The sequence below is a fragment of the Gossypium hirsutum genome, chromosome D01, assembly GCF_007990345.1.
Source record: "Gossypium hirsutum isolate 1008001.06 chromosome D01, Gossypium_hirsutum_v2.1, whole genome shotgun sequence".
In the NCBI taxonomy this organism is placed as follows: domain Eukaryota; kingdom Viridiplantae; phylum Streptophyta; class Magnoliopsida; order Malvales; family Malvaceae; genus Gossypium; species Gossypium hirsutum.
The window spans coordinates 22,973,067-22,985,182 of record NC_053437.1 but is presented as its reverse complement, the minus strand read 5'-3'; the positions used below and the strand labels follow the sequence as shown (position 1 = coordinate 22,985,182).

Below are 12,116 nucleotides of genomic sequence, written 5' to 3'. Positions count from 1 at the left end.
CTCGATTTTAATTAACTCAAAATTCTTTTTTTTTTTCAATTTCACCCTATGAATAGCAACTGATTTGCAGAAACAGTTTCCAACTCCTCGTTGTCACATTGGTTTATCAGTTTTTAAATTAATTTCCAACTCCTAATCGCTGCATTTTGTTTATCAATTATTATTATTTTTTGAAATGGGGAAGAAACAGAACTCGCATTCTCCTTAACGCAGTGAAAGAGCCCCCTTTTTGTACAAGGAAATTTATTTCATGTTGGTGGTTTTCTCCGGCGATCTATTGAAAGAAAAAAATCTAAATAAAGATGTCTGATTCTATTATTTTGGCAAACTCAGAGAGCAATAAATGTCCAGTACAAAACTGCAGGGTTCAACTTCTAAAATTTAAAAACAAACACAAACGTTTCTTATTTGTGAACATTACAGTCAGAAATTGCACAACACTCTCCCCCTGAGAGAGCAAGTTGAACCCATTAAGGCAAAAATGAAAGTGCATCAATGCTTGAAGTGCCTCACATTTGTTAAAAGCAATGAAACTCCATACTTGTTACAACAGTCCACAGCATCCCCATCTCTAATGCTCCCTCCAGGCTCTGCAATCACTCCAATACCACTTTCACAAGCTTCTTCCACTGCATCTTTCCAAGCTGTTAATAGAAGAACACATCTTTGTTATCAAACAGGTTATATTAGACCAAGGAATCATTGCTACATTGCATGCCTGCATACATGTCCATTACTTAACAACATTAAGGAGCAGAAAACTTTTCAAATTACCAAATGGGAAAAATGCATCACTAGCTAAAGCAGCTCCCTTGACCTCATCTCCTGCTTTCCTCAAAGCTATTCTCAAGCTCTCCAGACGGTTTGGCTGCCCGCTTCCCATTCCCAACATACGGTTGTCCTGATGAGTAATGTCAGCGGGTCATCAATCTTGTGATACTAAGCTTTTCTTTTCATGGCAGTTTTATGTCAACTTTTATTAGAAGAGGACTCAGATATGTTTATCATAAGGATCTCCAGACCGACAAGCTTATTAAGCACCATTTTAACCGGTATTGAATATCCCAACAAAATAAAATGCACAAACCTTTGCTATTACAATAGCATTGCTCTTGACATGCTTAACACACAGCCATGCAAATTCTGCATCACAAAGCTCATTATCTTGTGGCTTCTTCTCGGATACCACATTGAACTGGATATCCTCGGGGGTCAAATCATCTGAATCCTGGGCTAACCAACCACCACCAACCTGTCGTAGTGAGAGCTTCCCTTTCTCATTCTTCTTTGCTTCAAGGATCCTCAATGTTTTCGATTTTCCACGGAGGATCTCAAGTCCCTTCTCTGTATACTTAGGAGCCACAACAATCTCATAAAACATTCGAGTTTCACCATCCGTTGGGCTTCGGAACTCTCGAATTTCCTTAGCAAGAGCCTAAAAGCCAAAAGTGAGCAACCAAAATGTCTAAAAGGATACTCTATCTTGATGTTGAAGGTCACAAGTAGGTAAGATGATGTTCAATGTGTGATACAAAGACATCACAATTGCATATAAGGTTTCCAAGAAGCTAAGTAACTTACCTCATCTACTTCTATGTTGAAGGCTACAATTCCTCCAAATGCACTCACTGGATCAGCTTTCACAGCGAGCCTGTAAGCCTCAAGGATGTCATCACGAGAAGCTACTCCACATGGATTTGTGTGCTTTACAACCACACATGTAGGGTTCCTAAACTCAGAGACACAATTCCAAGCAGCATCGGCATCTAAATAGTTATTATATGACATTTCCTGCACCAAGTTAAATAACTAAGGTTATGCCATGGAATAATAACACAGCTGATAACTAAATTGGACAAAAAATAGAATCATAGTATTTCAATTTGTTAAGGATTTTATGTCCTCAACCACCATAGTAAAAGGAACAGCAACAAAGCCACCCTTCAAAATCCACAACAATAAAATTCTATCTGCATTTGCATGATGGAAACTAATTGAAGAGGAAAAGGTATGATGTGACTGACAAAGTCTCAAATCCCAAAATTGTAAACTAAATTAATCACCTTCCCATGGTGTTGAATAGCAGTTGCAATACCACCAGCATTGACCTCAGACAGACTCTTGTCAACATAAAATGCAGCCTTCTGATGAGGATTTTCACCATAGCGAAGTGAACTTTTGAGGGATAATGGCACCGTCAAGCTGGGAGGGAATTTATCTTCCAAACGATAAAAGAATTCTGTCAATCTAAATTTGTAACAATTGTAGGTAGCACTTGATAAAAAAGTTTTATGAGTATGTTGCAATGATTGCTTTAAAGAAAAGCATTTTCTTTTTATGTAACAAGTATATTTTGTTAGGTGAGGCCTCAGCTTATGGAATGGAAAGTAAGTATCTTTCTTTTCATCCAAACATCATTAAATGACTAGAGACCATTTCAACTACAATGATCAGATTCAACTTAATACATAAGCGCATACCTCCCACAGTCTGCTTCCAGAGCCACTCTGAAACTGCAGAATCATAAGAAGCAACATGCTCAAAAGCCTTCCAAGCAAGCTTTCTCCGGAACTGTTGATCATCCTGACTGCCGTCAAGGAATTCAAGGAGTGCAGCATAGTCTTGTGAGTCAACAACAACCAAGACATCCTTGTGATTCTGTTTAAATAGATGTGTCATTTTGCAATAGAAAACGATTAAAACAAAGAATGGCCTATTTAACTTGTATGTTAAGGAATGATTAATTCCTCTACCTCTAGCACTGCACTTATGGATCAGATGACCAGAAGCTAGTACTGATTCAAGACTATAACCAAACCTACTCTTATAGCCCCAAAATCAACAAGTTGAAAATGCCATTTATTACCAATGTGGTTTAGTTACCTATTTGGCTTTGTTTTTTGTTTTGTGTTGATATTTTTTATTTTTTTAAACATGCTTGCATTTAAGATTATCCATTAGAACGCAAAGCCACAGAACAACGATTCCAACCAATATACAACTTGGGTCAATGAATACACTAATCAAATAGGATTTCACTGCTAAGTCATCAACAATTACCTTTGCCGCAGCTCTAATCATTGCAGGGCCACCAATATCAATATTCTCGATGCCATCGTCAAAGGCGATTCCTCCCATAGAAGTAACTTTATCATAAAAGGGGTACAAGTTCACAACCACCACATCAAATGTACCTGAATAGAAGCAACTTTAGCTAAAAGACAAAAAAAAAATAGAGAAGTCTTACAAAATACCTGGAAAAAAGCCCTCAGGGATAAAGACGTTAGAACTCACCAATGCCGTACTTATTAAGAGCTTCCATATGATGTTTTTGGTCTCTTCTAGCAAGAATACCACCATGTATGTTGGGATGTAGTGTTTTCACACGACCGTCAAGCTGTAAAAGACAGCTAAGTCAATCTCCAAACTCAATGAATTTTAAAGCTGACGGCATAACAGATTAGCATCATATCATTAGTAGTGACCAACAATTTATAAAAACCATGATAAGGAAGCTTTGACTTCAATGTCACATTTTTAAGGTGATAGTAGGTGCCAGGGTCAAGTACGAGCCTCGGAGGGCTCAAAACGGCCAACACAGTGCAGTGGCCTTGTCCAGGGGCCTATATATCGGTACCTAGGTCCCTGTTCTATAGATTTTGGCATTCTGCCAAGTTGGGGTGCAATACCGTTGCAGAGGTACTGGACCCTGAGCCCCTGAAGCTGAAAATCAGTCCAAAAACACCTCATTTTCCTATCAAAATTATTACTATAGTAGTAAAAATCAAGCTCAAGCTGCAAAAGATTATCCCCTTAAATGATCAGTAAGGATGCATTTAAAAAGCAAAGAAAAGATTTAACCACCATTTCGGGGAAACAAGTAAGTTGCTCCACTTTGGTTACAGATACACCAGCATTTTCTAAGGCAGATGCAGTTCCTCCAGTTGAAACAATAGTATACCTATAGTTTCCAAAGAAGCAAGTTTAAACCAAATAGGCTTCCAAACAGCTGCTTTACATTTTGATAACATAGACCCTACCAACTCCAAAGAAAAAAACAGAATTGAATCCGTGAATGAAGCCATACTTATGTTAGTTTGTTCACCAACCATTCCTCTAGTACTCTTCAACAGTCAATGTTAACGGTTATTATTATTATTTTTTTGTTTATAAAGAAGAAGAAGAACAAGCAAGACAAGTCCATAATAAAAGGTGAAATAAAATATGAAAACCTCCAAAGTAAAAAGAGGGTGTCATTTAATTTACCCCAGTTCTTGAAGGCCACTGCCAAGCAAAGCCAGGTCTTTCTTGTCAGACAAAGATATTAGTGCTTGCTTATTGCCTGACAGAGAACAGAAAAGCAATCAAAATGCATCTTATTGGTTTGTATTTCCAGGAAAAAGAGACGATCATTGTGAATAAAGTATTAGAATAGGGAAAGAACATTACCAGCAGCAGAGGATTGAGGGTGAGGAGCATCGAGGGTCTGAGGGTGAGACATGGCTTTGGTGGAAACAGCGGTGAAAGAGCGTAGCGAGAGGCAACGAAAGCGAGCGCAGAGAATAGAGTGATGAAAAGAAGAGAGAGAATTGAAAGGATTACTGTGAAAGGCGCGGCGTATGGTGTTGGCGGCGTGAGCAGTAGTGGGAGAGATGGTGGCTGCAGAAGCGGCTGTCCCCAACATATCTCTGTTTTTTCTTTTTGGTTGTCTCTGCTTAATACATTTGATAGTGTTTTAGGTTCTAAATAACTACTAATGCTTCTATCCCTCATCTCTACTTTTTCTTTTTCTTTTTCCTGGCCATTGAGCGTAGTGATTGGTCTCTTTTTTTTTTTAAATAAAAAAATAAAAAAAACTAACACACCAAATTTGGTCGCGAAGAATGGAATAAGGCTCTAATGAAATAGAGTTATAATGAAGTAGGATTATGATTATTAATTTAATTATTTGATTTAATGGAATAGAATAAAACTCTAATAATATTATTGTGTTTGGTTGAATAGAATAAATGTTGTAATAGCATAAAGAAAAAAAATTAAATGACAAAAGTACCCTTAGTAGAATTTTGTAAGGTAGATATTGTTATTAAATTTTAATAACATTATTATTAAATATAATTTAATAATAATAAAAATAAATGATTTAATCATATTTTAACATAATTATAATTAAATACAATTTAATAAAATAATATATAATTTAATAACATTCTTAATATAATTATTATTAAAATAGTGAATTAATAAAAATCATAATATATAATATTATAAAAATAATATATGACCTAATTTATTATTTTTAAACTGTAATGCATATTTAATGTGTTAAAATATCATTAGCGAAATAAATAATTTAATTATCTTCTAAACTAAAAAGCAAAATGAGTAAATAAATTGAGAATTATATTTTACATCCAAACATAATGTTCATACATTAACAAAAAGTTACATGGTATCATTACATTATATGTCATAATCTATATGTTAAAAAGTTACAACAATATGTGGCATTCTATCATGTCATTATACAATCAAAATATTACACATACAAAAAGTTACCAAAACATTACCAACACAACCATGATTTTTAATGGTTAAAAAGAAATCTTCTCACTCATTCTAATCACACAGAAGAAGGTAGACTAAAGAAAATGAGTATTTATGTTGGATGGTCTGAAATTTTGTTCAACGCACGATAGCGCTCATCCTCAGTTAATCATTCTACTTCACATAAGGCTGGATATAATTTTTGAGCACTTTCTTGAAGCATTTTCTCGGAGGCAATGTTCCTACTTAATTTAAGGCCAATAGTCCGTATGTTTTTCCCCAATGACATGGCAACATCAGTAATTGAAGTAGAAATTTGTTCACTTCCATAATAAATCCTTTTTTTTTTCTTTGAAAATGTGGAACCATCTTGATTTGGCTTCGACGGTTGCGATTATGTAGCCGAGACATCTATCTCATCCAAGGAAACATCATATTCACATCCATGGTAATTGTTTCTTTCTTCAAGATTATTTGCAGTATCTATATCCTCATAATCTATTTCTTCAACAATATCTGCAGTTGTTTGAGCATCTTTTCTAGTTGCTCAATCTTTTGCATATATAGAAGTAAGTTGGTCATAATAAGGGAAACTACAATTTTTGAATTGACCGGGTGCTTTATGACTTTATAAAAAAAAAGAATGAATCCACATTAGATATAAGTTTGGTCAAAACAAGATAATAAAGACATAAAATAATTCTTACACTTATATATGAGTTCCACATAGCATCTTCAGCAACAACCATATGCTTATGCTCATCCCAACCAAAACCACTATTGTCTTTTCCACTAAGCATATCGTAAACAATTGCTCAATCCCTTTTCAATGTCCTAATCCTTGATTCAAGATTAGGTTTAACCTTCAACTTAGCATAAAATGAAACTTTTTCTAGCATTCTTTTCAACTCATTTAAATAACCGACTTTGAATCCCGTATTTGCGTTATAGGTTCCAACATTGTATAAGTTGACCATACAGGTGTTGGAAAAATTACATTTTTTATGGAACTTTGAGGCATATTCTCAATAGGTAAAAGTGAAGAGTTAAATCATAAAATTATAGTTTCATATTCTACTCCATGAGACCTTTACAACGGTATATCATATGCTCAAAATAGTTGAGTGATGATTGAGAAATTGATGCTCAAAGTAAGCCACTTGGAAATAATTGTTGAGGAAAAGAAAAGCTTAGATCCCACGTTGGTTAAATACCAAGTGTGAGATGAGTTTATATATGAGAACCCTTTTGAAGGGTGATTGAATGACTAAGCTTAGAATCTTGCCTCGCGCGCAGGGGGTGTAGATCCAAACTTGACGGGGTTAGTGCGCACCTGCACGACGTGGGCGACGCAAAATGTCTGGACTGGCTTGTGAATATTTTAGCCCAACACAAAATATAATTTTTCCTCAGCAATATATGCAAAATCTGATATAAATTGATATATTTATCATGAATTATTTGATTCTAATCAATGTGATTTGATTTTAATAAAATAGATTCAATTGCCCCTTTAATTCAGATTTTATCTCCTTATACATGGATATTTTCATAAAATTCCTCCACTTTGAATGCCTAAAAGGCTTAGACTTCTTCAAGATTCTTAGCTTATTTTTTCCACTCTCTCACATCGATTTTTTGTTGCTATAAAAAACTCTTCTTTTCTTCTCCAAAGTTTTCAAACATTCCAGTGATAGAAAAAGACAACGTTCGTTCGTTGATCGTTGTAGAGGTGCTACTACTTTGATCATTGTTGTTGTTGTTGTATCCTGGGAGACATTCGACCAACGTTTCTCTAAGTGCTGTAGGAGAGGCCGAATCTGTCTTAATGAAACTGTGTTTCACAGGCCGCAACGTTTCGTAAAATCCTTTTCCTTCCTGTTTATTTCAACTTCTATTACAATTTTATTTTGTTTTTTGTATTTAACAACTTAATTATAAATCATTCTATTTGTGTTTATTTATATTTAATTATTTAGTTAGCTAACGTGTTTTGTCCAACAATCTTAAGACAAATATATGATTATTTTTGCAAATCTCTAATTCGAGACAAAACGAGACACCAAGGCGAAAAGAAAAAAATTATTTTTTGAAAATCAATTTTTTTAAATTAAATAAATCTATTTCGGGATTTTTCCTGCCGTTCAACAAATTTCCTTTTCCACTATTTTGTTCTTTATTGCCAAATGAATATTAAAACTAATAAAATCTGTTTCAGGATTTTTCCTGCTGTTTAACAGATTTTATTTGATTTTGTTTCCAAATTAAAAGTAAATAAAACCCGTTTCGGGATTTATTCCACTACACCAAAACTGGCTTTTAGCGAGAGCGGCGCTTCTAGCAAAAAAGCTGCTAAAAACATAATCTTTAAAAAAATTATTTTAATCAAAATAATATTTATTTTTATGATAAATATTATATTATGTTTTATTTTTTAAATTTGAACTATAAATATACTTTTTAAGGATAAATAAAAAATATTATTTAAATTAAATTTTCTATGAAAATTTTAACTTAAAAACTAAATATAAAAATTAATGAATTTAGTTTTAGAATTTAAAATAATAAATTAATAACAATTAAATCCCAAAAGTTAGAACTGAACTTGTCGTAAATATTAAAGTAAAAATAAAAATTTAGAATCAAAACTAAAATAAACAATGAAAAGATAGCTCAAATGTAGGTTTTTGCTGCGAGTTACACAGATAATAACGAAAAATTAAACACCACACATAAAATTTATCAAACTAGTTAAGAAATACATGGTGCAGTCGTGCAGTATAAATACAATAGAATCATAGGGTAATTTTGCATAAATATCTTCAGAGTACCAAGAACAATTTGTCACAAAATTATAAAACATGATAAAAAAAAAAGAACAGGTAGCAGACAAGCTATTTGTTACTTTCTGTTTTGCTTCGAAGGCTTCCTCAGCTGCCTTCATCTTGGCAGCAGAATCATCTTCATCATCCCTGCTTAAGAAAACAAAGATCCTATTGTTAAACAATTTAGAACTTGAAAAAGAAAAGAACCATGTTACTCGGACTTAGGTATGAGCGTTAAGTGTCAGTATAAAGACATGTCAGATATGGGTATGAAGGCATGTCTGAGATACTGAGGAAAACCTTTGAGAAACAGTTGTATCTGCTGCATTCAATTCGGATGAGCATTATGAATACTATTGAATGACAAGAAAGAAGATAGAATTTAGATGTCTTCCTAAAAGCAATAATGAAACACACTTCACCATGCCCATTCTTCCATTTTTCCAAAATGATAATTTCATGAATGGCCTAAATTCACATTCTTCAAGAGGCTCAAATGTCTTTCCAGGAAACTAGTAGGGATAATACACAAAGTTCACAAGCTGTAAAGCATAAAAAAGTAATCTTAAATAACCAGCTGTTACTTGTTGGCACTTAACACCCTCATTATAGAAATATCAACAAGAATATAACAGCTAAAAAGAACTCAAAACATGAAGATCTGGCTTCTCTTTCACAGTGATCTGGAAAAATAAATTTGAGCTAAAATCCACTACAAAAATGTTGATGGTGACAAATGCAACTTACGATAGGTAAAGACCCACTATTATGACTACAAAAAGGAAATGGAACTATGCTATGGAGGAATAAACTTATTAGCCTACCAGATCAGAGTATGTTTTCTTTTTAAATAATAAAGAGAATCATCAAAATTAAACATGGAGATCCAGCACTATAAGAGTTGAAGAACAAAAGTTATCTGACAAAAAGTGCTGGATGTACTACGAATGATTTTTATTAATTTCTCTATTTTTGCTACACAAGCCAGTGACATTTCTTACATTAAATTACTCAAGAAGTTGGTCAAGCATGCAAGCAATCAATGAAAAAATCAAGCACAATCATTCAAACAAAACGCCGAAAAGTTGTAAGTTTTGGTCTCTCCATCCATTGTTTCAACTTTCGACTTGAGATTTGATTCATTTCAAATCCATACTAAATGCAGCTAATGAAAAAAAGAGGGCGTGATCCTTCTGCAACGATGGAATTATTTTATCTTCTTTAAAAATTTAAGGCAAAGATGAGATCTGAGTGTGAAGCTGTGCATTCCTCTTAGTATCTAGAGTCTAAGGAATAATTTACACCATCCAACAATCAACAGGTACTAATGATTTCCCCTTTTTGTAATATTCAATAACAAGCATAAATAACATCCAAGTCAAAGATCTAGCAATATAAATGATTCTCTTCTAAAAGATGTTTAATCAATTTATGATTATTAGTGCATACAACAAAAGATGAGAAGGTAAACTTCTTGAAATAACAATCCATTAAAAGAAAAACAATGTATGACAGTCACCTGCATATCAAGCTGTTTGGCAAGGAATAGAGACTTTCTCAAAGCCTCTTCTTGTATACGAGGATCATCGTCATCATAAGCTCGAATAAGCATGGGCATTACATGGGATACTTGATGCTCCGAAGTTGTCTACAGATGCTGGGAACAAGAGTTTATTGCTTCCAATGATTTTGAAAACAATGTTTCCACTCCTGCCGATATTCATAAGAGGAATGACATAAATATAACATTTTTTTTATGAAATAACAGTAAAATGAATGTTTTAAATTTATAAAAAAGCGGCAAATAAAGTAATATAAATATACTACAACAAATATAGAAAGAAATGAAATTAATATGGTACTATATAAATTAGACTTTTATATTTTTAGATGTAAACATGGATGTTGTTTAGATAAATTATACCTTATTATCATTACAATTTACTATTCATTTCTACATGGTAAAAATGACTATTACAGATAATGTTTTATGTATAGTATACACATTAACTAGAAGTATTGAAAAAAGTAGTATTTGTCAAATACATTTCATAATTAAAAGAAAGAAAAAAGAATAATTAAACACACACATATGTAGGTACATATACATTATATATATGACGACAACTTTTTCTTAATGTCCTACATCTGAAATTAAGTAATACAATGTTAATTGATAGAAATAGACAATTGGTGTTACTAAATGATCCTTAAGTCTCATGAAAATTAAGTGAAGCCAGAACTGCAATTTAGTTAACCACATAATCGTAATCTTTACAAACCTTTAGTTAAGCTTAGTTTCAAGCTGGCATCATTTACCACTATAATGGTTCAACTGAAGTTCAATGCCTCATTCAGCCCCAATCCTTAAGACATGTATTATAATTTAATCAAATTACACAAATATAGAAATTTACCTTAGAAAGCAAAGGCAAATCGAGAGAGTTAAAATCATCGTATTTGAAATCCTTAACTTGCTCTGGTTTAAAATAGCTTTCAAGGGAAACTACTTCACAACCAACAATATTTTCCATTTTATGTGCCAAGCTAGTCTTTCCGGATCCACTAGGACCACCTGCAAAAGCAGGTGAGATATCAACAGCATATGAGTTTTGCAATCAGAAGGGGCAATAGCGATTCTGAAAAATGACATGAACTTATTTCTTTCTTGTTTCATAGGTCAAGAACTTGCAAGTCATTTACATAGTTCAGAATTCACATAGTCTGCCAGGTAAACCAAGAAATATGAAGCGTGGATTAGATTTTGAGACGCTAATTCTCACATTTAACCAAGGCACTTAAATAAAAAAATAGGAAGAGAGCATTAGATATCAAAATTGCCAGAAGATTTACACTACAGGAATTAAGATTCATAAAATGTGACAGTGACAAATAAAATTCTAATTCCTAGTGAAAGCATAGTATTACTATGAACAACTTAAGTACGAGTATATATTTTCAAAAGATAAACGCAATGAGCAATGGTGTCCCAAACCTCTGGATGTAAATTCTGCACACTCCGTCGGAAAACAAAAACTAAGGCGCGAACTGTGTTAAAAAAGAAATCGCGTTAAATACAGAAACCAAAATACTAAAAATAAAAAGCTTCCAATAAAATTTTATAAATACAAACCCCCATTCACCAGAAAATTTAGAAAATGGAAGACCTTCTGCGTGGTCCAACCATACTCGGGAACTCTCATTTGTATCCGAATCAATTGAACCTAAAAATATCAATTAACGACAACAACGTTAAGACCATAAATATTAAAACAGAATCTTAATTCCACTTGATTTCTTAAATAAAAATTTCTTATCGCATTTTAGATAGAACGACTAAAACTGGGATATAACCCGCAAAACGCAGCCTTCTTGTTGGCCATTATTGTCGCTTTCTACATCCCAAAGCACCTGGAATACACAGCAACTTCAAGCACATATTAGAAACATTTCGACTGAGCTAAAAGTGTCAAAATGGAGAACAATGAAGCAACGGAAGAAGATGAAGCTAATACGAAAATGGAGAACAATGAAGCTAAATGAAGCATGGTAAAGGAAGAAGATGAAGCAACGGTGTAGCCATCGTTTTTTGTTTGTATAAAAGAGGAATAGAAATGTTTTTTGGGACGAATGAAATGTGAGGAAGAAGATGAGGAGATGCAGAGGGCTGCCGATTTGGGGAAATTGGGGGGGAAAATAAAGGGAATCGGGGTAGGGGGAGAAATGGTTTGGGAAAAAATAAAA

The 12,116-nt window shown here is 33.4% G+C and overlaps 1 protein-coding gene and 1 long non-coding RNA gene across 6 annotated transcripts; both read right to left on the bottom strand.

The window, feature by feature from the left end:
- Positions 1-293: 293 nt before the first annotated feature.
- On the bottom strand, positions 294-4,802 carry LOC107922457 (bifunctional purine biosynthesis protein PurH). Of its 2 annotated transcripts, none has more exons than XM_016852503.2 (11): positions 4,450-4,802; positions 4,267-4,342; positions 3,862-3,961; positions 3,295-3,397; positions 3,061-3,194; positions 2,481-2,658; positions 2,064-2,218; positions 1,582-1,791; positions 1,088-1,435; positions 775-901; positions 294-644 (listed from the first exon to the last, which is right to left on the bottom strand). In XM_016852503.2, the coding sequence occupies exons 1-11, from the start codon at positions 4,682-4,684 to the stop codon at positions 493-495; spliced, it is 1,818 nt and encodes a 605-aa protein (XP_016707992.1). In that variant the 5' UTR covers positions 4,685-4,802; the 3' UTR covers positions 294-492. The 2 variants fall into 2 exon arrangements, with proteins under 2 accessions (XP_016707992.1, XP_016707993.1); XM_016852504.2 differs by having other exon boundaries at positions 3,865-3,961.
- Positions 4,803-8,328: 3,526 nt separating this feature from the next.
- On the bottom strand, positions 8,329-12,116 carry LOC107920951 (uncharacterized). 4 transcript variants are annotated; one of them, XR_001690835.2, is made up of 6 exons: positions 11,727-12,116; positions 11,506-11,596; positions 11,368-11,420; positions 10,790-10,947; positions 9,892-10,082; positions 8,329-8,519 (listed from the first exon to the last, which is right to left on the bottom strand). It is a non-coding gene; the product is annotated as an uncharacterized lncRNA (long non-coding RNA). The 4 variants fall into 4 exon arrangements; XR_001690836.2 differs by having other exon boundaries at positions 8,329-8,522; positions 11,727-12,115; XR_005909684.1 differs by having other exon boundaries at positions 11,506-12,116.